Genomic DNA, 27,309 nt, shown 5'->3' on the forward strand with positions numbered 1-27,309 from the left:
AAGAAAGGAGATAGAGCACGTTCAGTGTTCTGTAGACCAGTTAGCTTAATATTGTGGTAGGTAAAATAATGGAATCCCTATTAAAAGATTAGAAGATCATTTAGAAACAAAAACATGATAATGATTATTCAGTATGGATTACAAAAGGGAAAGTCTTACTTGACCAACTTCATTGAATTTTTTGAAGAGGTAACAGAGAGACTAGACAAAGATGATACAGTAGATGTAAATTATCTGGATTTCCAAAAGGCCTTCGATCAGGGCCCACATAATAGACTATGATAAGGTCAGAGAATGCGGAGTCAGTGGACAAGTAGCAGAACAGATAGCGAGCTAACTTCAAGACAGAACAAAAAACACAGTAGTGTAAAAGAGCAGTTCTTCAGAGTGACAGAAGGTGGGAAGTGGTGTTCTCGAAGGATCAGTACCGGGGCCTCCGTTACTCACAATTTATATTAACAGTTTAGACTTTGGAGACAAAACTGCAATTTCTAAATTTACAGAAGACACAGAATTGTTAAGAGTTGGGAGCAGGATATTGAGGGTGGGGGGAGGGGGTGGGGACAGGGGCGGTGGAGAGTTAGCCAATACTGAGGAAAACTGCAACAAATCATAGGAAGATATTAATAACCTTGAAGAATTGGTAAATTACTGTCAAATGAATTTAAATATAGACAAATCTGGGTTATTTTTTTTTCAAGAAGAATAAGCAGGTTGCATATTACTGAGAAAATGTAAATGGGGGAGAAGAGAAAAGGGATCTAGGTTTACAAATATACAAATCACTAAACCTGGCGAAGCAGCTTAACAAGATTATAAAAAATAACTAATCACACTTGGGTTTATTTCTAGAGGGATGGAATTTAAAAGTTTGAATAAAGTTATGCTAAACATGTATCGATCTTTGGATGGATCAGATCTGGAGTATTACATATAACTCAGATCACCATATGATAAAGAGATACAGGCACTGGATAGGGTGCAAACAATTACAAGTATGATACAAGAAATGCAGAGTAATCCTGTCAGGAGATAATGAAAATGTTGGGTTTCTTTTCTCTTGAGAAGTGAAGGCTGACGGGTAAAATAATAGAGACCTTTAAAATTATGAAAGACTTCGATACCTAATAATAATCCTAATCAGTGGAAACACCCACAAATAAAGATTTAATGGAGAAAAGATATACCAGGATATTAACAAATTAACAAGCCGTTGTTCAGTGGAGAATACTGGCCCATTCGTCCATTGGTGCCATTGCTTCCTGCCCCGGTGGGTGTTGACTGACTTTTGTTTGTTTAAACAGCAGCTACTTTCAGCAATACCGAGGGAAGATTATACATTTTATAACAATTAAACATACATTTTAACATGCAGACGGCTTTGAGATTAAAAAAAGATTGTCAGGTTGCGTAAACAAAAGTTAATTTGATGCAATACATGCTATAATCAGTTCAAGTGCTTAAAATATTCTAATACTTTAAAATTCACTCTGTGGGTTATCCATCACAGAGACATTTCGAAGGTAGCAAAGCTCCCAGAATAAGAGCAGAGCTAACTGATTGGTGTAACAGGGAGGAGGACGTTAGAGTTCACTGTGGGGACTGAAGTTATGGTGGTAGTGTTAGCTTGATAGTGCGATCAGAGGTAATGGTTAAGTGGGTAATAGCGTTCAATATCACAGGCCAGGATAGGTGCAACCTGTGGGATGAAGGGGTCAGAGGTCATAGCTAATAGTTTTAGCACATACCACCAAGAAAAGCAAACAGGATGATTATTGGGAGCAATTTGGATTCCAGCAAATGATGACCAAGAAACTGATAAAGAAAGGGAAAATAAAATATGAATGCAAGCTAGTGAGAAACATAAAGGCAGATTGTAAAAGTGTCCTTCGGTATGTAAAAAGGAAGCAATTAGCAAAGAAAAAGGTGGGACCATTACAGATGGAAACACAAGAATTTATATTGGAGAATAAGGAAACTAAACAATTATTTTGCGTCTGTCTTCACGGAGCAAGATACAAAAAATCTCCCAGAAATACTTGGGAACCAAGCGACCTGTGAAAATGAGGAACTGAAAGAAATTAATATTGATAACGCGGTAGTACTCGAAAAGTTAACTGGATTGAGATTGATAAATCCCCTGGACCAGATGAGCTACATCCCAGAGTGTTGAAGGTGGTGGCTATAGAGGTGGTGGATGCATTGGTGGCTATCTTTCAAAATTCTATAGGTTCTGGAAAGGTTCCTGTGGACTGAAAAGTAGCAAATGTATCCTCACTATTTAAGAAAAGGAGAGAGAAAACGGGGAAAGACAGACTGGCAATTTGACGTCAGTAGCAGGGTAAATGTTAACAACTATTGTAAAGGATGTGATACCTAGACACTTAGAAAATGATATGATTGGGCAGAGTCAACATGGATTTATGAAAGGTAAATCATGTTTGAGAAACCTGTTGGAATTTTTTGAGGATGTTTCTTGTAGCGTAGATGAAGGGGAACCAGTGGATGTGGTGTATTTGGTTTGTGAAAAGGCTTTTGATAAGGTCCCACACAGCAGGTTAGTAAATAGAAGTAGAGCACATGGGATTGATGGTAATATACTGGCATGGATTGAGAATTGGTTAACAGACAGAAAACAGAGAGTCAGAATAAACGGGTCATTCTCAGGATGGCAGGCTGTTACGAGTGGGGGGGTGGGGGGGGGGTGGGTGTGGGTGTGGGGGGGTCCTCAAGGATCAGTGCTTCGGATCACATCTATTCACAATCTATGTCAATGATTTGAATGTGTGGACCAAATGTAATATTCCTAAATTTGCTGGAGGTTTCAAAGCCACTTGCACAGGCTAAGTGAATGGGTAAGAACATTGCAAATGGAATATTATGTGAATAAGTGTGAAGTTATCCACTTTGGTAGAAAGAACAGAAAGACAGAATATGTCTTAAATAGTGAGAGATGGGGAAGTGTTGATATCCAAAGGGACCTTGGTGTCCTTGTTCATGAAAGCTAGCAGACAGGTGCAGCAAGCAGTTAGGAAGAGAAATCATATGTTAGCCTTCATTGCAAGGGGATTTGAATACAGGAGTAAATGTGTCTTGCTGCAATTGTGTATGCCTTGCTGAAACTGCACCTGGGGTATTCTGTACTATTTCCGTATCCTTATCCAGGAAAGGACATACCTGTCATAGAGGGGGCAGTACAACGGATGTTCACCAGACTAATCCCTGAGATGGCAGATTGACTTATGAGGAGAGATTGAGGAAACTGGGCGTGTATTCTCTGGAGTTTCAAATAATGAGAGGACTGCAGCCACGGTTATAGCAGTGGTGTGTTTCTTATGTATTTTAGAAAATGTTCCAGTCTACTTTATATATGAACCGAGGGAAATGGATGCAGATGCTTTGGAGAGGGTGCAGAGGAGGTTCACCAGGATGTTGCCTGGTATGGAGGGCACTAGCTATGAAGAGAGGTTGAGCAGATTAGAATTATTTTCATTAGAAAGACGGAGGTTGAGGGGGGACCTGATTGAGGTGTACAAAATCATGAGAGGTATAGACAGGGTGGATAGCAAGAAGCTTTTTCCCAGAGTGGGGGATTCAATTACTAGGGGTCATGAGTTCAAAGTGAGAGGGGAAAAGTTTAGGGGGGATATGCGTGGAAAGTTCTTTACGCAGAGGGTGGTGGGTGCCTGGAACGCGTTGCCAGCGGAGGTGGTTGACACGGGCACGATAGCGTCTTTTAAGATGTATCTAGACAGATACATGAATGGGCAGGAAGCAAAGAGATACAGACCCTAAGAAAATAGGCGACATGTTTAGATAGAGGATCTGGATCGGCGCAGGCTTGAAGGGCCAAAGAGCCCGTTCCTGTGCTGTAATTTTCTTTGTTCTTTTCTTTGTTCTTTGAAATAATTAATAATGTACCATGGTCCTGCTATGTAAAATCAAGCTTCTACACCTTACCCATATGGATCACATACTTCTGGTTGGAAACAATTTTAACTCCGTTTGCACCATTTGTGTTGGTCGTGCTGCTCAATGCCCTGACCATCAGGTATATTGTGGTGTCCAACAGAGTGAGAAGCAGACTCAGAGGAAACAAGAATGTTGAGAATCACACTGACCCAGAGATGGAGAACCGAAGGAAGTCCATCATTTTATTGCTCTTAAAATCTGGCAGTTTTATATTGTCATGGATGCTATTTTTCATATGTTTCATATGTGTTCAGTTTACAGATGTTCAACTTTTAGAAGTTAATTACAACGAATCGTTCACCATTGCAAAACAATCCGGGTATATGCTTAGGTGTTTAAGTTCTTGTGCAAACAAATTAATTTATGCAGTTTCCCAGAGCAAATTCAGAGAGGAATTGAAAAATCTGATGGAGTGTCCACTAGCTTACTTCACTAAACTAATCAAGTAAGTTTAATAACTTCATAGAACTAGAATGCAAATGCACACATCCGATGCAAACTGAAGTTGTTCAATTGATATAAACATACCAATGGAGGCTGCCATCTGGTCCGGATACAACATAAAATTGCATAGTCTCACATAGAATATAGCAGTCAGAGCCAGGTCATTCAGCCCGTGCCACCACTCGAGCCATTGGTGTCATACTGATTGAGATCGAAGATGTTTGGAGTATTATTAATTTTTGCCGATAGTCTAAGACAGCACAGCAATAGCCTACATTTATTTAGCCACTTTAACTTATTACAACTTTACAATGCAATTCGCAGGAGCATTATTAAAGCAAATGGCTCCAAGCTTTAAGGAGATATTAGGGCAGATGATGAAGAGCTTGGTCAAAGATGCAGGTTTTAAGTAATTCTTAAAGGAGGAAAGGGAGCTAGAGAGGAGGACATAATTAAAGAGAGAATTCCTCCAAAGTTCATGGCATTGGCAGCTGAAGGCACAATCTTCAATGGTGCAGTCATTAAAATTGGGGATGTTCAAGAGGCCAGAATTGGAGGAATACAGATATCTCAAAGGATTCGATGGACCGAATGGTCTCCTTCTGTGCCATTATGTCTCTATAACTCTATAACTGCAGAGCTGAAGAAGATTACAGACATACAGAGGGTTGAGACCATGCAGAGATTTGAAATCAACAATGGAAATTGTAAAATCATGATATTGTTTAACTGGGAGGCAACAGATATCAGATCAGAGCAAACATATATCTATTTTTCAAAAGAGAAATAAATCAATTCTACAATCAAATGTGCATTGTTTAACTGTTCTAAAGTCAACAAGGAGTTCCCGAACATATTCTTCAACTCATATACCCTTCAGTAACACATCTGTTGAAACCACTGACTATTCTTTTCCATGGACTTTTTTTGGAGGGGGGGCGGGGTGGTGTTTGATGGTTTTAGTGATAATGTTATACCTGGTCCACATTGTTCCCAAGTTGCAAATTTATAATGTGTAATGTGAATTTTTAAATGTACAGCACATGGAATATTTTGGTCAAATAAAGTTTCTCAACACGTTTAAAATTTTCAACAATCCAATTAGATTGCTGCACGTCTATTCTTTCCCAAGGAAAAGGCAGCCTGCATCAACTATTCTCTAAATATAACATTGTGATACCCGAATAATCTCGTTTGCTGGACGAAGGCTGTAAATCAGTCATGTGTGATCTTTCTTTATTCACCTGTTCAATTCATTCTTTCATCATCGGACAATCCCATCCCACAGGAATCAGTCTAGTGAACATTCGTTTCACTCCCTTTAAATCAAGTATGTCCTTCCTTAGGTAAGGAGAGTAAAACTGTGCACCATACTCCAGGTATGGTCTCACCAATTCCTATACATATGTCATAAGACTTTACACCATTATGCGCCAATCCCTTTGCATTAAATGCTAACATACCCTTTGCTTTCCTAATTGTTTGCTGTGCCTTCATGTTAAACTTCTGGGTTCGTGTATTACCAAGTTATGCTGAAAACAATATTCCCCAGTCCTTCCCCATTTAAAATATATTATGTTTTTCTAAGTTTCTATCAAAGTGGGGAATTTTGCATTGCGCCACATTATGTTCCAGCTGCCACATTCCTGCTCATGCCTAAACCTGTCTTTAGCCTTTGCAAACTCTTTGCATCCTTCTCACAGCTTACATTCCCACCTAACTTTGCATCGTAAGCAAACTTGGATGCATTACACTCGATCCCCTCATCTAAATCATTGATATAATCTGTCAATAGTTGTGGTTTAAGCACTGATCCTTGTAGTTGGGTAACGATATGTTACTGGTCCAGTAATCCAGAGACTTAGAATAATGACCCAGAGACATTTGCTCAAATTTAAATTGAATTAATTAAATCAAATCTGGATACAATGCTAACATCAGTAACGTTGGTCATGAAACTACCAGATTGTCATAAAAACCCATCTGCTTTATTAATTTCCGGAAGGGAAGGAGAGCGGCCATCCTTTCCCACTCTGGCCTCCATGTGACACCTGACCCCAACTGCCCTCTGAAAAGCCCTAGCAAGACATTCAATTGTAGCAAACTGAAACGAAGAAGTGTACTGAGAATAAAACCAGATGGACCACCGAATATCGACCGAAGCACCGGATACAGCAAAGGCACACCCAGCCCACTGGACCCTGCAGAGTCCTCCTCAGTAATATCTGGTGACTTGTGTGAAAATTGAGATAACTGTTCATAGAGTCATTTGTGGCACAGAGGGAGGCCATTTGGCCCATTGGGTCCATGCAGTCTCTCCACAGAGCTATGCTGCCAGTCTCACTCCCTGGCCCGATTCCCATAGCCTTGAAAGTCTATTTCTCTCAGGTGGCCATCCAACGTCCTCTTAAGTCATTGACCATCTCCTCTTCCACCTCCCTTGTGGGCAGCGAGTTCCAAGTCATTACCAACTGCAGTGGAAAAAAAAATGCTTCTTCATATTCTTCCTGCATCGCTTGCCCAAAACCTTCAATCTGTGTCCCTTAGACATTGTACCATTTGTTAATGGGAACAGCTTTTCCTCGTCCAGCTTAACTAAACCTGTCATAATCTTGTACACTTCCATTAAATCTCCACTCAATTTCCTTTGTTCTAAGGAGACCAAAATTAGCTTTTTCAACATAACCTTGTAACTAAAATATTCCATCCCTGGAACCATTCTGTTAAATCTCCTCTGCGCCCTCTCATGGTCCCTCACATTCTTCTTATAGTGTGGTGACAAGAACTTGATGCAACAGGGGCCTAACCAGAGTTTTATAAAGGTTCAGCATAACTTATATGCTTTTGTGTTCAATGCCTGTCTCACAGGCTAGTTAAGCAAAGGCCTGTCATTGTCATACTCACAGAATCATACCTTTCAGACAACATCCCAGGCTTCTCCATCAGCATCCCCAGCTTGGTCTTGACTCACCAGCAGGACAGAACAACCAGACCTGGCAGCAAAGTTATACAGTTGGGAGGTCGTGGCCCTGCGAGTCCTCAATGTTGACTCTGCATCTAATTCCCATGGCATTAGATCAAACATGGGCAATGAAGCTTCTGCTGATTACCAACTACCATGCTCATTTAGCAGAGGAATCAATTTTCCGTCATGCTGAACACCACATGGAAGAAGCACTGAGGGTAGCAAGGGCACAGAATGTACTCTAGGTGAGGGACTTCAATGTCCAGCAGCAAAAGTGGCACGGCTCCACGAGTGACTGAGTTCCTCGAGTCCTGAAGGTCATAGCTGCCAGACTAGACCTGCAGCAGGTAATGAGAGAACCAGCACAGGCAAAGTACCTAGCTGACCTCGTCCACAACAACCTACTGTTGTATTTTCATCTGTCCATGACAATGTTGGTTGGAGTGGACCACCGCACTGTCCTTATGGAAATAAAGTTTCATCGTCACATTGAGGACAAGATCTATTGTATTCTGTTACACTACCACTGTGCTAAAAGTGATGGACTCAGAACAGATCTAGCTGCTCAAAACTGGGCATCCATTGGCCATCAGCAGCAGAATTGGATTTCCCCACCATTTGAAACTTTGTGGACCAGCATTGCCTCATTATACCATTACTATCAAGGCAAGGGACCAACCCTGGTTCAATGATGAGTGTAGGAGAGAATGGTAGGAGCAGCACACAGCAAACTAAAAATGAGGTACCAACCTGGTGAAGCTACAACACAGGAGCTACATGCATGTATACTAAACAGCGGAAGGAGCAGCAATGTATCAGATCAAAGCTCTGCAGTTTTGCCAGATCCAATCAAAAATGGCAGTAGACAATTAAACAACTAACAGCAGGAGGATGACACTCCATGAGCACCCCTATCCTCAATTATGGCGGAGCCCAGCACGTGAGTTCAAAAAACAAGGCTGATGTATTTGCACCGATCTCTTACTGAGGTTCCCAGCATCACAGATGCCAGTCTTCCACCAATTTGATTCACTCCACATGATATCAAGAAATGGCTGAGTTTACTGGACATAGCAAAGGCTATGGGCCCAACAATATCCCAGCTGTAGTACTGAAGATTTGTTCTTCAGAACTACCTGCACCCCAGCCAAGCTAGTCCAGTATGGCTGCAACACTGGCATCTACCTGACAAAGTAGAAAATTACCCAGCGGTGTTCTGTCCATTTAAAACAAACTGCCTAATTACCACACCATCAGTTTACTCTCAAGTATTATCAAGTTGTGGAAGGTGTTATCAGCAGTGTTATCAAGAGGCAGTTACTCATGAATAATGTCCGACATATCTAGGGCAGAGTCATGACACTTAAGGACAAATGGCCAGTCGCCTTGCAAGAGTCAAATACTCAACAACTATTACCCCTTAGTTAGTCATAGAATCTACTATTGCAGTAGTGATGTAAGCAGATCTGGGGCCCCTGAGGAGATGTCTACTGTAAATAGGAGTGGGGAAGAAAAGGATTTGCTAGGAACTAGGAATAGCTGGGTGAATGATGAAGGCAACCCAAACCCCGAAGAAAGACTACCATCTAATGATTCTACTCACAAACCCAGACAAGAACTCTTGAAAATTGGAACTTGGAATGGGAAGACACTTTATCAGAGTGGTAAAATAGACAACTGTATGAAAGATGTTAAGACTCAACATCAACATTGTAGGATTGGCAAAGGAAATCAGGTTATGATCTTCTCAGGTGGCAGTGAACATGGAATAGAATCAGAATAATGATGACAAAGAAGGTAGCAAGAACTATGCCGGGATATTGGTCAATATCAGAGACAGTGATTATGGCAGAATTTAAAGGGAAAGCAATGAATATTGCATGTTTACAACTGTATGGACCCACCAGGATCACAGTGATGAAGAAGTGGAAGTATTCTATGAGGAGTTGCAAAACTTATTGAAGCATGTGAAGAGTCGAGACATCTTGCTAGTCACTGGTGATTTGAACACATAAGTTGGCGGAGAGAGGCATGGAAAAGTGATAGGAGCGTTTTGACTAGGAACGAAGAACAGCGAAGCTGAACACCTGATACCCTGATACAGTCCCTGAGGAAAACAGCGTGTTCATCTTGAATGCATTGTTCAAACAACATCCAAGAAGGCTGTACACTTGGAAGATTCCAGGAGATGTTCACAAAAATCTAATAGATTTTCTGATGATCAATGAAAGGTACAAGAACAGCGTCAAAAATGCGTTCACTTACACAGCGGCAGACAACAATTCAGATCACTGCCTGCTTATAGTGAAGGTGAAGTTCAAGCTGAAACTCGTGAAAAGAAATCCCATGAAAGACCAAGTTAACCTGGACAGACTGAGTAGAAGATCTGGTGAAGAAGTACACAGTGGAGGTTACTAACAGGTATGAAGCTATACTTCAGGAAGTGACAGATCAATATCTCAGTGAGGAGAAAACAACAGAAAGGCATTGGGAAAGGCTGAAACAGAGCATAAAACATACAAAAACTGAGATGGTCCCGAAAAAAAAGAGAGGAGTAAACCAGGAGTGTATGCTTAATGAAATACTAGATATGATTGAGAAATAGAGACAGAATAAGAAGAATAATTATGAATATGGTGAAATTAAAAAGCAGATCAGGAAAGATTGTAGAGCAGCCAAGGAAAGGTGGTATGAAGACTACTGCGTGGAAATAGAAGAACTGGAGAAAAGGCATAACATGAGGGCATTGCATGAGAAAGTTAAAGCGGGGACAGATAAGAAGTAAAGAATAACTACAAATAATGGCTGTATGAGGAGCAAGGAAGGTGAACTTCTCTTCGAAAAAGAAAGTGCAGAGGAACGATGGGTGAAGTACTTCAGAGAGCTGTATGATGATGAAGACAGATGTGAATTGGAATGATCAGAAGGAAGAGAATTACTGGAGATAATAGAAGCAGAAGTCAGTCCAGCAATCAACAAGCTGAGAGCAAAGAAAGAACCTGGAATCGATGAGATACCAACAGAATGCCTGAAAGCCCTGAATGATGTTAACATTGAGATACTGATTGAGACTGCAACAACATTTACAGAACAGGATTCTTACATGAAGATCTGATGCAGCCGGTGTTCATTAAGCTGCCAAAGAAACCAAAAGCCCGAGAGCGTTCAGAGAGCAGGACAATAAGCTTCTTGAGCCCTGTGATGAAAATGATACCAATAATCATTTTGGGAAGAAATGATCAGTCTATAGAAGCAGAGATAGATGATAATCAGTCAGGATTCAAATCAAAGAAAGGAACATCTTTAACTTGAAAGTAGTTATTGGAAGACACCTGGAAGTGCAAAAACAAACTGTGAATGTATGCTTTATAATCAATGAGAGGCATTTGATAGCATCTACCGTCAGAAAATAATGGAGTGCTTAAACAAACTAGAAATCAACAGAAATGAGAAAAGGATAATTCAGAATCTATATTGGATTAAGGTATTGGGACAAAAGTCGGTCATTCATCTCCTTTACTCTGTTCTGCCATTCAGTTGGATAATGGTTGATCAGCACATCACCTCTACTATATTATAATATCATTCACGAACTTTACTCCATTTCTCTTGATACCCATATTAAGCAAGAATCCATTGGTCTTAGTCTTTAAAAATGTCAGTTGAGGCCCAGCATCCACAGCCTTTTGACTGAGAGTTCCGCTATCTTTTGTGTGAAAAAGTATATCCTGATTTTATTGGCAAATCCCCTTGATTGAATTTGAGGAAATTGTCTCTCAGGTCATGTTATTTAGTATCTAATGGATGTTGCTGCTATCTCTTTTGAATACCACCAATTGTAGCCATCCTCACAATAGTCGCATCTTGAATGCTGGACCTGTTTATTTAAGGAGTTTTAATAAGTCGATAGTAATAGCGTTGGTGTTAATAGTCCCACTGGAGGTCCAGCACACAGGTTTGTTTCTCCAACTGGATCTAAATTGCACTGCTGAGCAGATCTGTTTACCAGGCTCACTCAGTGTTCAGGTGCCTGAGTGATAGGGGGCTCTGGTGCAAAATGTGATTGCCATCGTGAGAACTGCCTCCCTCCCTCGTATCTCCTTGAGCTTCCCGCAAGCTATTTAAGACAGATGGAGGTCCTGCTCCAATTGGGCACAATCATAAATTTGCATCCCAATTCTGTCATCTGGGATGACATAAGCCAAGTGTGTACCACTTGCTCAGTGAATATTCAGTTCCTATACATCTGCAAAAATTGACAGTGCTAATCTTCTTCACAAACAAACATTTATAATGTCAAATACAACACATGTGTATTTTCCAGTCTGAAAGCATATTAATGAATATATTTGTTTGAATTGGCATGATCAATGATTCAGTAACTACAACTTTAAAAAGGTTGAAAATTTCAAAACTAATTAAATTAATATTCTCTCCTTGGTGTTCCTCATTACCACTGCGAAATGTAAATAACAATTTTCTATTCCCGCTGAGCATTGGAGTACAAACTGCTGCTTAACCTATTTGTTCAAGTGGCTGTAACTAATGTCAGTTATTGCCTGACCTAATTGCCTCACTTGACATTTCTCAAAAGTATAAATCGGGCTCAGTTCAATACATCTCATTAGTGTGTCAATCACACCAAGAGGTTGCTTCGTTTTTAAGAAAATGGGACTATTTATAATTCCACAGATAGAAGAAATTTACTATCCGATTCTTGCCCTGGTTGGTGTTCCTTGTAAGTTACCATAATCAGTTATTCCTTGTTTTACAGAATGAGAGTGTGCTTGCTTTCAGTCTAGTATTGTCATCTGTCCAGATGTACAGTTTTAACTATTGTCAGTGGATTAGGAAAAAAATGGCTTTAATACAGTTAGCTCAGTGGGTCTGATTTATATGTAAACAACAGTTTACAGAATATTAAACTGGTGCCATTCAGTTTTCATGAATATGCTGCATTGAATAAACCTCTGTTACATAGGAGTCAATGGTCGTCCTGCAATTTGGTTGTTCGAATCGTTATTGGGTATTATAATTTAATTATTCTGTGTTCAATTATGTTATAACAATGAAAATAGTTTGCATTTATATAATGTCGTTCATGCCGAATAAAATGTCCAAGATTCTTACAATATCTCTGTTCCCAATACAGACTTTGATATACTATCTAATACAGTACACATCTAGTACATTTTCGGGATTTATTTTCCAAAGTCGTGAACAGAATGATTTTCCGTTGCCACATTTCCCTTCAATGTAAATTTTCGAGTTTGTTTGTAATTGTAGCTTTTGTAAAATAATATATTTTTCGTGCAATTTTAGCATTTAGGAATGTTGTTGGAGATGGTTCTTTCATCCAATGAGTTGGGATAGGAAAGTGTGCTCTCAAACCACACTTGTGGGAAAACCCTCATTCTGCAACAGCTGGTCCAACTCAAGGAATCAGACTGGCAGGAAAGCGCACTCAATAATAACTTAACAAATTGTCTTTCATCCTTGTGTCCCAGCAAGGTGAAGACTGCCTGGTGGGAAGCCTGATATATCAGGATGGTTTCTGTCTTTGATCAGGTTGCACTTCAAGTTGGTTTATCTAACAAAACAGGGAAATGAAATGGGATTCCTTAAGGGGAGATACGCTCCTGTTACATTTCTCAAATAGCTAATTCAATTATCCAGGAAAACTCTAAAACCTGGGTCAAGTCTTGCTGTTTGCAATAGTCTAATATAATGTGCAGGTTGACTATTTGTATTGCTGTTCTCGGATATTCTTTATTGTTTCTGTACAAATATGCACCTTATAAATAAAGGCAACCGAAAAGGTCGGCCGGCCGGCCGGAGCTGTACAATTTTAAAGAAATCATCGTCCCACATTGAGCACCGGAATGAGTGGCGGATCAGCCCCAGTACAAGACATTACAGGAAAAGAGCGAATGTTAACAAACTGTGGACTGAGCATTTAAGATGGTTCAGCATCGAGATAAATTGGGCAGTGAATAAAATGAATCGTCCCTGGTATAAATTGGATGCAGTCCATCTCTAGGCGCGAGTCAAGTGTTTAGTCCAAAAGACTTAATGGCCAAGATTTTACCGAGTTTATAAAATTCTGCCTAACTGTGGGATATTCAGATAGCCGTTTAAAACACATGCAAGACATACCCAAGCATCTGTATTAGTATTTGACAAGGTTATGAATATTGTTTGGATGATTCAGTGATTGACTGGTCTGTTAATTATGTGATTGGTGGATTTACTGATTCATTTGGGGCAATTTTCACTTTGGCTGATCGGACGCCTGATGTTTATTTCTGCTCCGTTCAATGGAAATAAAAAACCGGTTAGAGAATGATAATGGGGAGCTGATCCAATACCGTCCATTTTACACTATTTCCCAGTTTTACATCTCTCTCGAATTTTATTTCCAATGAAGTCAATGGAAATGAAAATGGGGAGAACTGTACAATAGATTGCCGACACGCTATCATCCGTTTAGACTATTGCACAAAGTCAAGAACTGCCCCTTGGTCATCTCACTTTACTTGTGTGTTCTCATTAATTGTATGGAAGGTGCACTAGTGAGAATGATCACCGCATTGTATGTGTGCACCGGGTTACCTGAGAAATGTCTCTCCATTCTGTTGCAGTTAATTATTTTTAAGGTCCACATAAACTGGTCGCGTTATGAAACCGGTTCCAGAGTCAGTTTGGCGCCACCGCCTGGGACAAATTTCACCCAAAGCAAAAGGAAACTGAGTTGAGTAAATGCACAAAAGATTTAGTTAATTTCCGTATAACATATTCTTAAACTGACTGCCCCTGTGAATTGAATGCAATTAATAGTTTCCCTTGTATTCTCTTTTTCTTGTAGGTAATCTAGTGGCGATTGTGATTCTGTCCCGTGGGAGATGCGGACTTTCTAAATGTATCACTCATTACCTGGTGGCCATGGCAGCGGCAGATCTATTCGTGATAATATTCGATGTAATATTTTCTGAGATTAATGACATGTATTTCTCATATTCGTTCTTGGATTACACTCCCGTTTGCAGTCTCAATATCGCCTTGGTTTTTGCAGCCATTGATTGCTCTGTCTGGTTAACTGTTGCTTTCACTTTTGATCGATTCATTGCCATATGTTGCCAGAGATTGAGAGAAAGATATTGCACTGAAAGAACCGCAGCCATAGTTACAGTGGCTGTGTTTGGACTGAGTTTTGTAGAAAATATTCCAATTTACTTTGAAAACGAACACTTGGAAATTATTGACAACATTGCGTGGTTCTGCAATGTAAAATCAAGCCTGTCTAATTTGCCTATATGGGTAGCATACTTCTTCTTTGACATTACATTAACACCCTTTGCACCATTTGTGCTGATTGTGTTACTCAATGCTGTAACCATCAGGTACATTATGCGGGCCAATAGATTGAGAAGAGGATTCCGGAGAAATAACAATAATGAGAATCACAGTGATCCAGAGATGGAGAACCGAAGGAAATCGATCATATTACTGCTGGCCATTTCTAGCTGTTTTATACTGTTATGGATGGTAACTTTTGTATATTCTGTATGTACACAATTTGCAGGCATTCAGTTTATGCTCACAGATTATAATGATCCATTTGCCATTATGGAGCACACTGGATATATGCTTCAGTGTTTGAGTTCATGCACAAACACATTTATCTATGCAGTAGCTCAGGCTAAATTTAGAGAGGAATTGAAGCATATTATTAAATATCCATTGACTCTAAGTTCGTGGCTTCAAAAAATTGAAACTTAATGTCATCTAATCTCAGCCAACATAGATCACAATATATTCTCTAAATCCATAGATAATTATATAGCACTTTATCGCTGTTGTTCTCCCTCTTCCTGGCAGTCTCTCTCTACATATTAATGCGAAAGAAAACCAATTTAGTGATGGAATGTGTCACTTGACTGAAACCAGGCAGATTCCAATGGGGATAAAATATGTTTGGGGCAGAATGGCAGTATGAGTGATTGCAGATCGATGAGTTGTTTCAATATCTGTCTTATTTTACTTCCCATTGCATTCAATGATTGTAATATTTACATTTGGTGATTGTGTCATACTAGTGATATGGCGGAGCAGGTGAGCTGTTATATTCCTCTCCTAATGTTCCTTTTCAAAGCGAGGGACAATCGGGAGAGGTGCCTAATGGTGGCTAATCCGAAATCACCCATCTCCAAGGAACAGAAGTAGGCCATTCACTCCCTCGAGCTTGTTCAATGAGATCATGGCTGATCTGCAATCTAACTCTGCATACCTGTCTTTGCCTCATATCCTTTAATATCTTAGACTAACTAAAATCTATCAATCTCAGTTTTCAGTTTAACAATTGATCCAACATCAATTGCTGTTTATGAAAGGGAGCTCCATACTTCTACCACTCTTTGTGTGAACAATTATTTCTTAATTTCATTCCTGAACGATTTGGCTCTAATTTTTGACTATAACGCCAAGTCTTAGACTCATCAACTATAACCAATCTCCCTTATCTGTTGCGTTAATGCCTTGGAAACTGTGATCTAACCACCGCTCACTCTTCCAAACTCCAAAGAATACAACCCTAGATTTTGTAATCTCTCCTTGTAATTTAGCCATTTAACATACAGGTATCATTCTGGTAAACCTACACTGTACTCCCTCCTATATCCTTCTCAAGGTATGCTGCCCAGAACTGTTCACAGTAGTCCAGATGCAGTCTGAACAATGCTTTGTATAACTGAAGCATGACATCTACCTCCTCATACTGTATTCCTCTTAATATAAAAGTTAGCATTCTGGTAGACCTTTTGACTATTTTCTGGACCTGGTCCTAACACTATATGTCCCTGGACACCAAGTATCTCTGGACATGCACTGTTTATCTTTTTTCATCCTTTTGTTAGGTCCAAGTGGGATAATCTCACATTTGCCTATATTGGAATCCATTTTTCACACTTTTGTTCATTCAACTAATCAATGAATATCTCTTCGAAATTTTCAGCTTCCAGCTATACTGCTTACAATGCTGCCTATCTGTATGTCATTTTCAAAATTGGATAGGTTGTCTTCTATCCCAATTTCTAAGTCATGAATTAAAATAGTGAGGCCCCAACACAGATCCTTACCGGACCCCACTGGTCAAATCCTGCCAATTAGAGTGCATGCCCGTTATACCTACTCTCTGGCTCCTTCCATTCAGCCAATTTCCTAATGACATCAATGCTTTGTCTTCAATCCCATGACTTCAACTTTAGCTAATAGTCTCTTATGAGCGACTTCATTAAATGCCTTCTGGAAGTCCAGATAAATAACACCCATAGACATTCCCCTGTCAACTACTTTTGTCATATCTTCAAAACATTCCATCAGATTCCTTAGGCATAATCTGTTCTTCACAAATCCCTGCAGGCCCTTTCTGATCAGCTAAAAATTTTCAAGGTGTTCATTCACCCCTATCCTTAGTTATGGACTCCAGTTTTTTTGGATAACAAATGATAGACTAACTGGTCTATAACCTTTTTTTTTTTCTCTGTCACATTGTTTAAATAGTGGAGTGACATGGGCAATTTTGAATTCTAAACGATCATTCCAAATCACAAGATCTATAGAAAATGAGACTTCAGGCATCTGCAATGTCTTGTCCTATTTATTTTAAAGGCATGGAATGGAAACCATTTAGTCCTGGGATTTATCCCTCTTTCGTGCCATGTATTTCTCCATCATTACTCACGTAATTTTGTTAAGTGTCTGTCCCTGATTCAATAATAGTTTCCTTGAGATGGCTGGAATGCTGAATTCTTCCTCTACTGTAAATACTGAGGCCAACTAATTGTTCAACAGGTCTGCTATTTCCTTATTTTGATTGACAACATCACCGTTTCCAAGGGACCCACATTGCTGTTGACCATCCTCTTTTTCCTAATTCAATTTTTAGATGTTGTGTTGATTTTGAGATTCCTGCAAGTTTCTTTTCATATTCCTTTTTCGTGTGTCTCCTTCCATGTTTTGGTCACACGAAATAACACCCCACTGGAAGTGGTTGGCGTATTCTGCTCCCTTGGGTCTACGGTGAGGGACAATCTGTCCCTTGATGCAGAGCTCGATAAATGTGTTGGGAAAGCAGATACCACCTTTTGCCAACTTGTGAAATGCACATGGGATAACTCCAAACTGACTCTTAGGACCAAACTGATGTTTTTTAAGGTCTGTATTCTCATCACCTTGCTGTACGGCTGTGGAACATAGGTGACTTACAGCTACCAGGAAAGGAAACTCAATCATTTCCATCTTCACTGTCTGCAGCACTTTATGGGAGTATCCTGGAAGGATAAAATCACAAATGTTGACGGTCCTCTGAAAGGCAGAGCTCCCAAGTATGTTGTCACTAACCAAACAGAGGCAGCTCCAGTGCATCGGACATGTCTGCAAAATCGAAGATGGGCACATACCCAAGGACCTTCCGTACGGTGAGGCAGCCAGGACCAAACGACCAGTGGGGCGTCCAAAGTCCGCTTTAAGGATGCTTGCAAGAGAGAGGGAATCTGTGATCGCAGGAGCAGTGATTGTTGCAGAGATGGAATCTGTAATTTGAGGAGAATCGAGCACAGGCGAGAGGGAACCTGTGATTGAAAGAGCAACCAGCACAGGAGAGATGGAACCTGTCATTGAAAGAACAACCAGCACAGGAGAGATGGAATCTGTGATTGGAGGAGAATCGAGCACAGGAGAGATGGAATCTGTGATTGGAGGAGAATCGAGCACAGGAGAGAGGGAATCTGTGATTGAAAGAGCAACCAGCACAGGAGAGATGGAATCTGTGATTGGAGGAGCAACTAGCACAGGAGAGATGGAATCTGTGATTGAAAGAGCAACTAGCACAGGAGAGATGGAATCTGTGTTTGAAAGAGCAACCAGCACAGGAGAGATGGAATCTGTGATTGGAGGAGAATCGAGCACAGGAGAGATGGAATCTGTGATTGAAAGAGCAACCAGCACAGGAGAGATGGAATCTGTGATTGGAGGAGAATCGAGCACAGGAGAGATGGAATCTGTGATTGAAAGAGCAACTAGCACAGGAGAGATGGAATCTGTGATTGGAGGAGAATCGAGCACAGGAGAGATGGAATCTGTGATTGGAGGAGAATCGAGCACAGGAGAGATGGAATCTGTAATTGAAAGAGCAACTAGCACAGGAGAGATGGAATCTGTGATTGGAGGAGAACGAGCACAGGAGAGATGGAATCTGTAATTGAAAGAGCAACTAGCACAGGAGAGATGGAATCTGTGATTGGAGGAGAATCGAGCACAGGAGAGATGGAATCTGTAATTGAAAGAGCAACTAGCACAGGAGAGATGGAATCTGTGATTGGAGGAGAATCGAGCACAGGAGAGATGGAATCTGTGATTGAAAGAGCAACCAGCACAGGAGAGATGGAATCTGTGATTGGAGGAGAATCGAGCACAGGAGAGATGGAATCTGTGATTGGAGGAGAACAAGCACAGGAGAGATGGAATCTGTGATTGGAGGAGAATCGAGCACAGGAGAGATGGAATCTATGATTGGAAGAGCAGTGAACACAGAAGAGAGGGCATCTGTGATTCGAAGTGCAGCGAGCGCAGACGCAAGGGAATCTGTGATTGGAGGATCAGCGAGCATGGGGAGAGGGAATCTGTGATTGGAGGAGCAGCAGGTGTGGGTGGGAGGGAATCTGTTATTGGATGAGTAGCGAGGGAGAGAGGAAATCTGTGATTAGAGGAGCTGTGAGCACTTGAGAGAGTGAATCTGTAATTGGAGAAGCAGTGAGCATTAGAGAGAGGGTATGTTCAGGGAGCGGAGAGGAACTGAACCTGCGAGGAACACTTGACATTGGGACAGGAGCTTCAGAGTTGGCGTGTCGCTGACTGAGTTTGAAAAAGGAATCAAACAGTGGCATGACAGGAAAGCTGTAAGGTGATTGGTTAGCGAGTAACTGCTGTTACGGAGCATCTGTAATTAGCTGGGTTACTACACTACTGTTAGTGTGCATGTGTTAATAGCTGGAAATTAGGAAAACATTAAACAAATTAAGTAGCTACCTTATAATTAATTCTGAGAGTAATTCTCCCTTCTACGGGAAATTATTGGAGCATATAAAAACGGTAATATATTAATTGTGGGGGACTTTAATCTGCATATAGACTGGGACAATCAAACTGGCAACAGTGGTCTAGAAGATGAATTTGTAGAATGCTTTTGTGACAGTTTCTTGGAGCAATACATTGCAGAACCGACTCGGGATAAAACTATCTTAAATCTCATATTGTGAAATGAAGCAGGGTTAATACGCAATGTCATAGTAAAAGATCCACTGTGAAATAATGATCATAATACCATTGAATTTCATGTTAAGTTTGAAAGTGACACATTTCAATCACAAACAAGAATCTTAAACTTAAACAAAGCCAATTACGAAGGTATGAGGGGAGAATTGGCTATGGTTAATTGGGTAAATAGACTGCAAGATATGGTGGTAAACGAACAGTAAGAAACATTAAAAGAAACATTACAAAAGGGTTCAACAAAAGTACATTCTATTCAAAAACAAAAACTTGCCCAGAGAGACCCATCTGTGGCTCACTAAGGAGAGTATTAGACTGAAAGAAAAGGCTTACAATGTTGCAAAAAAATTGTAGCAAGTCTGAGGATCGGGAATGTTTTAGAAACCAGCAAACAGCCATCAAAAAGTTGATAAAAAGGGAAAAAATAGAATGAGAGTAAACTAACCAGCAATATAAAAACAGATTGTAATAGCGTTTATAAGTAAATAAAAAGGAAGAGAGTAGCTAAAGTAGACATTGGTCCCTTAGAGGCAGTGGTAGGAGAAATCATCATGGAGAATGAAGAAATGGCAGAGACATCGAACAAATATTTTGTGTCTGTCTTCACAGCGGAAGTCACAAGTTCCATATCAGAACTAGGCAGTAACCTAGGGGCTAAATAGAGTGAGGAAATTAAGGATATTAAATACAGCCGAGAAAAAGTATTGGAGAAACTTGAAGGATGAAAATCTGACAAGTCACTGGGGCCAGATGGCCTACATCTCGGGTTCGAAAAGAAATAACTGCAGAGATAGTAGATGCAATGGCAATGATTTTCCAGAATTCCTTAGATTCAGGAATGGTCCCATCAGATTGGAAGTTGGAAAATGTTATGCTGCTTTTCAAGAAAGGAGGTAGAGAGAAAACGGGCTAACCTAACATCAGTCATTGGGAAGATGCTGGAAACTATTATTAAAGAAGTCTTAACATTACACTTAGAAAAGCAGAGTATAATTTGAACACGTCAGCATGGTTTTTTTTTGAGAACATTACAGCGCAGTACAGGCCCTTCGGCCCTCGATGTTGCGCCGACCTGTGAAACCATCTGACCTACACTATTCCATTTTCATCCATATGTCTATCCAATGACCACTTAAATGCCCTTAAAGTTGGAGAGTCTACTACTGTTGCAGGCAGGGCGTTCCACGCCCCTACTACTCTCTGAGTAAAGAAACTACCTCTAACATCTGTCCTATATCTATCACCCCTCAACTTAAAGCTATGTCCCCTCGTGTTTGCCATCACCATCCGAGGAAAAAGACTCTCACTATCCACCCTATCTAACCCTCTGATTATCTTATATGTCTCTATTAAGTCACCTCTCCTCCTCCTTCTCTCCAACGAAAACAACCTCAAGTCTCTCAGCCTTTCCTCGTAAGACCTTCCCTCCATACCAGGCAACATCCTAGTAAATCTCCTCTGCACCCTTTCCAAAGCTTCCACATCCTTCCTATAATGCGGTGACCAGAACTGCACGCAATACTCCAGGTGCGGTCTCACCAGAGTTTTGTACAGCTGCAGCATGACCTCGTGGCTCCGAAACTCGATCCCCCTACTAATAAAAGCTAACACACCATATGCCTTCTTAACAGCCCTATTAACCTGGGTAGCAACTTTCAGGGATTTATGTACCTGGGCACCAAATCTCTCTATTCATCTACACTACCAAGAATCTTCCCATTAACCCAGTACTCTGCATTCCTGTTACTCCTTCCAAAGTGAATCACCTCACACTTTTCCGCATTAAACTCCATTTGCCATCTCTCAGCCCAGCTCTGCAGCCTATCTATGTCCCTCTGTACCCTACAACATCCTTCAGCACTATCCACAATTCCACCGACCTTCGTGTCATCCGCAAATTTACTAACCCACCCTTCTACACCCTCTTCCAGGTCATTTATAAAAATGACAAACAGCAGTGGCCCCAAAACAGATCCTTGCAGTACACCACTAGTAACTAAACTCCAGGATGAACATTTGCCATCAACCACCACCCTCTGTCTTCTTTCAGCTAGCCAATTCCTGATCCAAAGCTCTAAATCACCTTCAACCCCATACTTCCGTATTTTCTGCAATAGCCTACCGTGGGGAACCTTATCAAACGCCTTACTGAAATCCATATGCACCACATCCACTGCTTTACCCTCATCCACCTGTTTGGTCACCTTCTCGAAAAACTCAATAAGGTTTGTGAGGCACGACCTACCCTTCACAAAACCGTGCTGACTATCGCTAATGAACTTATTCTTTTCAAGATGATTATAAATCCTGTCTCTTATAACCTTTTCCAACATTTTACCCACAACCGAAGTAAGGCCCACAGGTCTATAATTACCAGGGCTGTCTCTACTCCCCTTCTTGAACAAGGGGACAACATTTGCTATCCTCCAGTCTTCCGGCACTATTCCTGTCGACAATGACGACATAAAGATCAAGGACAAAGGCTCTGCAATCTCCTCCCTGGCTTCCCAGAGAATCCTAGGATAAATCCCATCCAGCCCGGGCGACTTATCTATTTTCACACTTTCCAAAATTGCTAACACCTCCTCCTTGTGAACCTCAATCCCATCTAGCCTAGTAGTCTGAATCTCAGTATTCTCCTCGACAACATTTTCTTTCTTTACTGTAAATACTGACGAAAAATATTCATTTAACGCTTCCCCTATCTCCTCTGATTCCACACACAACTTCCCACTACTATCCTTGATTGGCCCTAATCTAACTCTAGTCATTCTTTTATTCCTGATATACCTAGAGAAAGCCTTAGGGTTTTCCTTGATCCTATCCGCCAATGACTTCTCGTGTCCTCTCCTTGCTCTTCTTAGCTCTCCCTTTAGATCCTTCCTGGCTAGCTTGTAACTCTCAAGTGCCCTAACTGAGCCTTCACATCTCATCTTAACATAAGCCTTCTTCTTCCTCTTGACAAGCGCTTCAACTTCTTTAGTAAACCACGGCTCCCTCGCTCGACAACTTCCTCCCTGCCTCACAGGTACATACTTATCAAGGACACGCAGTAGCTGCTCCTTGAATAAGCTCCACATTTCGATTGTTCCCATCCCCTGCAGTTTCCTTCCCCATCCTACGCATCCTAAATCTTGCCTAATCGCATCATAATTTCCTTTCCCCCAGCTATAATTCTTGCCCTGCGGTATATACCTGTCCCTGCCCATCGCTAAGGTAAACCTAACCGAATTGTGATCACTATCACTATTACTAAAGGGAGTTCCTGTTTGACAAATTTATTCAAGTTTTTTGAGGATGGAACTAGTAGGATAGATAAAGGGGAACCAGTAAATGTAGTATACCTAGATTTTCCAAAGGCATTTGATAAGGTGCCACAAAGAAGATTAATAGGCAAGAGAATGGCTCATGGAGTTGGGGATAATATATCAGAGTGGATAGAGGGTCGATTAACAGACAGGAAGCAGAGAATGGGCATAAATGGGGCATTTTCAAGTTGACAGCCAGTTAATAGTGGAGTGCTGGAAGGATCAGTGCTGGAAGGCCTCTGCTGTTTACACTCTTGGAATGCATCTAAGTTTGCTGATGATACAAAGCTCGGTGGAAAGGTAAGCTACAAGGAGGATTTAGAGAGGCAGAAGAGAGATATAGAAAGATTAAGTGAGTGGGCAACAAGATAGCAAATGGAGTATAATGTAGGGAAGTCTGAAGTTCTTCACTTTGGTCGTAAAAATAGAAAAGCAGAATATTTTTTAAAAGGCGTAAAACTAATAAGTGTTACTGTTCAGAGAGACTTGTGGGTACTCGTACAAGGAACACACGAAGTTGACATGCAAGTGCAGCAGATTATTAGGAAGGCAAATGGCATATTGGCCTGAATTGCAAGGGGTTTGGAGTACAGGAATAAAGAAGCCTTATTAAAATTTTACAGGGCTTTGGTGAGACCGCACCTGGAATACTGTGTGCAGTTTTGGTCTCCACATTTAAGGAAGGATATACTTGCACTGAAGGCAGTCCAGCGAAGATTTACTGGATTGGTCCCTGGGATGAGGGGGTTGTCCATTGATGAGAGGCTGAGTAAATTGAGCCTATATTCTCTGGAGTTTAGAAGAATGAAAGGCAGCTCAGCCATGTGGAATGTACAATCTGTGACATGTGGGAAATTGTGAGTCACGGATGCTTCCCATGGAAGATGACCATGTGTGCAGAATGTATCACCAGCTGAAGAAACTTGAGCTCCGGGTTTCAGAACTTGAGCGACGGTTGGCGTCACTGTGGCATGTTTATGAGGCTGAGAGCTATGTGGAAAACATGTTTAGAGAGGTGGTCACACTACAGGTTAAGACAGTGCAGGCAGAGAGGGATTGGGTGACCACCAGACAGTCTCGGAGGACCAGGCAGGTAATGCAGGAGTTCCCTGGGTCCATCTTGCTCACTAACCGGTTTTCCATTTTGGATGCTGATGAGGGCGATATTTCTTCAGAAAAGTGCAGCCAGAGCCAAATCCGTGGCACCACAAGTAGCTCAGCTGCACAGGAGGGGAGGAAGAAGAGTGGAAGAGCAATGGTGCTAGGAAATTCAATAGTTAAGGGAACGGACTGGCGTTTCTGTCGCCATAGATGTGAATCCAGAATGGTATGTTTCCTCCCTGGTGTCAGGGTCAAAGAGGTCACTGTGCGGCTGCAGGACATTCCAATGGGGGAGGGTGAACAGCCCGATGTCATGGTCCACATCAGTACCAATACACAGTGGCGCAGTGGTTAGCACCGCAGCCTCACAGCTCCAGCGACCCGGGTTCAATTCTGAGTACTGCCTGTGTGGAGTTTGCAAGTTCTCCCTGTGTCTGCGTGGGTTTCCTCCGGGTGCTCCGGTTTCCTCCCACAGCCAAAAGACTTGCAGGTTGATAGGTGAATTGGCCATTATAAATTGCCCCTAGTAGAGGTAGGTGGTAGGGAAATATAGGAACAGGTGGGGATGTGGTAGGAATATGGGATTAGTGTAGGATTAGTATAAATGGGTGGTTGATCGTCGGCACAGACTTGGTGGGCCGAAGGGCCTGTTTCAGTGCTGTATCTCTAAACATAGGTAGAAAGAGGGATGAGGTCCTGAAAGCAGATATCAGAGAGCTAGGAAAGAGATCAAAAACTAGGACTTAAAAGGTAGTAGTTTCAAGATTACTCCTGGTGCCATGTGCTAGTGATTAAAGCATAGCTACCTGACCTGAAGCCGACCAGACCCGATGACATGTGTTGGGATCAGGTCAGGTCTCTCTTCTGGGTCCGGCATTCGGGCTCGGGTTGGGTCGGGCTGGACGCAGATACAGTGTTACCTTGCTCAGGGATGGAACTTCTGCATGATTCTGCAGAATTTGCAGAATCACAACATTTGGACAAGGTATGTTTGATATAATTAAGTTTATTACGGTAGTCGGGTCGGGTTGGGTCGGGCGCGGAGAAAACAATCCAAGGACTCGGGCCCGGGTCGGGTTCGGGTTGGATGTGATCGGGTCAGGCTCGGGTCGGGTTTCAATTTCATACCCGAGCAGGCCTTTACTAGTGAGTACGGAAATCGGAGGATAGTGCAAATGATCGCATAGCTGGAAAGATGGTGCAGGAGGGAGGACTTTAGATTTCTGAGGCATTGGGACCGGTTCTGGAGCAGGTGGGACCTGCACAAGGAGGACAGGTTACACATTAGCAGGGCGAGAACCAATATCCTCACAGAGTGATTTGCTAATGCTGTTGGGGAGGGTTTAAACTAGCTTGGCTGGGGGATGTGAACCCGAGAGGAATTTCAGATAGAGAAACAAAGCTGCTAATGATAGGAAGAAAAGTAGTGCATGAAATTGGAAGGCAGCAGAAACAAAGGCCAGCATCATGTAGAGCCAAAATACAGAAACATGTCAAAAAGGCACTCGATCTGAATGTGCATATTATTCACAACAAGGTAGATGAATAGATGGCACAAAGAGAATTGAATGATCTAATTACCTTTACAGAGACATGGCTGCAGGATGACCAAAGCTGGGAACTGAATATTCAAAGGTATTTGACATTTGGGAAGGATAGGCAAAAAGGGAAAGGAGGTGGGTAGCGTTGTTAATAAAGGATGAGATCAGTACATTAGTAAGAGAGGATCTTGGATCGGAAGTTCAAGATGTAGAATCAGTTTAGGTGGAGCTAAGAAACAGCTGGGGGCAGCAAACATTGGTGGGATTTGTTTAGATGCCACCAAACGTAGTAACGTAGGACACAGTACAAATCGGGAAATTAGAGGTGCATGTAACAAGAGTAATACAGTAATCATGGGGTCTGCAATATATATATATAGACTCAGTAAACTGAATGCCGTGGAGGACGAATATCTGGAAAATATACAAGATGTTTTTCTGGAACAGTATGTTGAGGAACCAACTAGAGTTTGGGCTATTTTAGATCTAGTATTATACAATGAGAAAGGGCTAATTAATAGTCTCATTGCAGAGGAGCCTTTCGGGAAGAATGACCATAATGTGATAGAATTTTACATTGTGATTGAAAATGATGTAGCTCAATCTGAATCTTAGGTTTTAAATCTAAACAAAGGAAATGATGATGATATGAGGGGCAAGTTGGGCTGTGGTAGATTGGGAAACTACATTAAAAAGTATGACTGTCGAAAGGCAATGGCTAGCATTTAAAGAATTAATACATGGTTTACAATAAATATGCATTCCTTTCAGGCACAAAAACCCAAGAGAAAAAGTGATGCAACTGTGACTAACGAGACTTTAAAGATTGTGTACGATTTATTTAGAGATACAGCACTGAAACAGGCCCTTCGGCCCACCGAGTCTGTGCCGACCATCAACCACCCATTTATACTAATCCGACATTAATCCCATATTCCTATTACATCCCCACCTGTCCCTATATTTCCCTACCACCTACCTATACTAGGGGAAATTTATAATGGCCAATTTACCTATCAACCTGCAAGTCTTTGGCATGTGGGAGGAAACCGGAACACCCGGAGAAAACCCACACAGACACAAGGAGAACTTGCAAACTCCGCACAGGCAGTACCCAGAATTGAACCCGGGTCCCTGGAGCTGTGAATCTGCGGTGCTAACCACTGCGCCACTGTGCCGCTCAAAGGAGGGGGCTTATAAAGTTACCAAAAAGTAGAAATCCTGAGGATTTGGAGCATTTTAGAATTCAGCAAAGGAGGATTAAGATACTGATAAAGAAAGGGAGAATCCGTTGAGGAAGTGACAAAGTTGATTGATGAGGGAAGGGCTGTAGATGGCATATACATTGACTTCAGTAAGGCGTTTGATAAGGTTCCCCATGGTAGGCTGATGGAGAAAGTGAAGTCGCATGGGGTCCAGGGTGTACTAGCTAGATGGATAAAGAACTGGCTGGGCAACAGGAGACAGAGAGTAGCAGTGGAAGGGAGTTTCTCAAAATGGAGACGTGTGACCAGTGGTGTTCCACAGGGATCCGTGCTGGGACCACTGTTGTTTGTGATATACATAAATGATTTGGAGGAAAGTATAGGTGGTCTGTTTAGCAAGTTTGCAGATGACACTAAGATTGGTGGAGTAGCAGATAGTGAAGGGG

The 27,309-nt window shown here is 41.4% G+C and overlaps 1 protein-coding gene across 1 annotated transcript; it reads left to right on the forward strand.

Moving 5' to 3' along the window:
• The first annotated feature begins 10,793 nt into the window (after positions 1–10,793).
• Positions 10,794–15,160, forward strand: LOC137345864 (probable G-protein coupled receptor 139). Its single transcript, XM_068009112.1, has 3 exons — positions 10,794–10,865; positions 12,889–12,892; positions 14,247–15,160. The coding sequence occupies exons 1-3, from the start codon at positions 10,794–10,796 to the stop codon at positions 15,158–15,160; spliced, it is 990 nt and encodes a 329-aa protein (XP_067865213.1).
• The last annotated feature ends 12,149 nt before the right edge of the window (positions 15,161–27,309 follow it).

Source organism: Heterodontus francisci, chromosome 29 (assembly GCF_036365525.1).
Source record: "Heterodontus francisci isolate sHetFra1 chromosome 29, sHetFra1.hap1, whole genome shotgun sequence".
NCBI classification, from domain to species: Eukaryota; Metazoa; Chordata; class Chondrichthyes; order Heterodontiformes; family Heterodontidae; genus Heterodontus; species Heterodontus francisci.

What these genes read in the sequence shown, in the direction of transcription:
- LOC137345864 (XM_068009112.1), top strand. Translation starts at nt 10,794, where the DNA reads ATGGAGTGCTTAAACAAACTAGAAATCAACAGAAATGAGAAAAGGATA.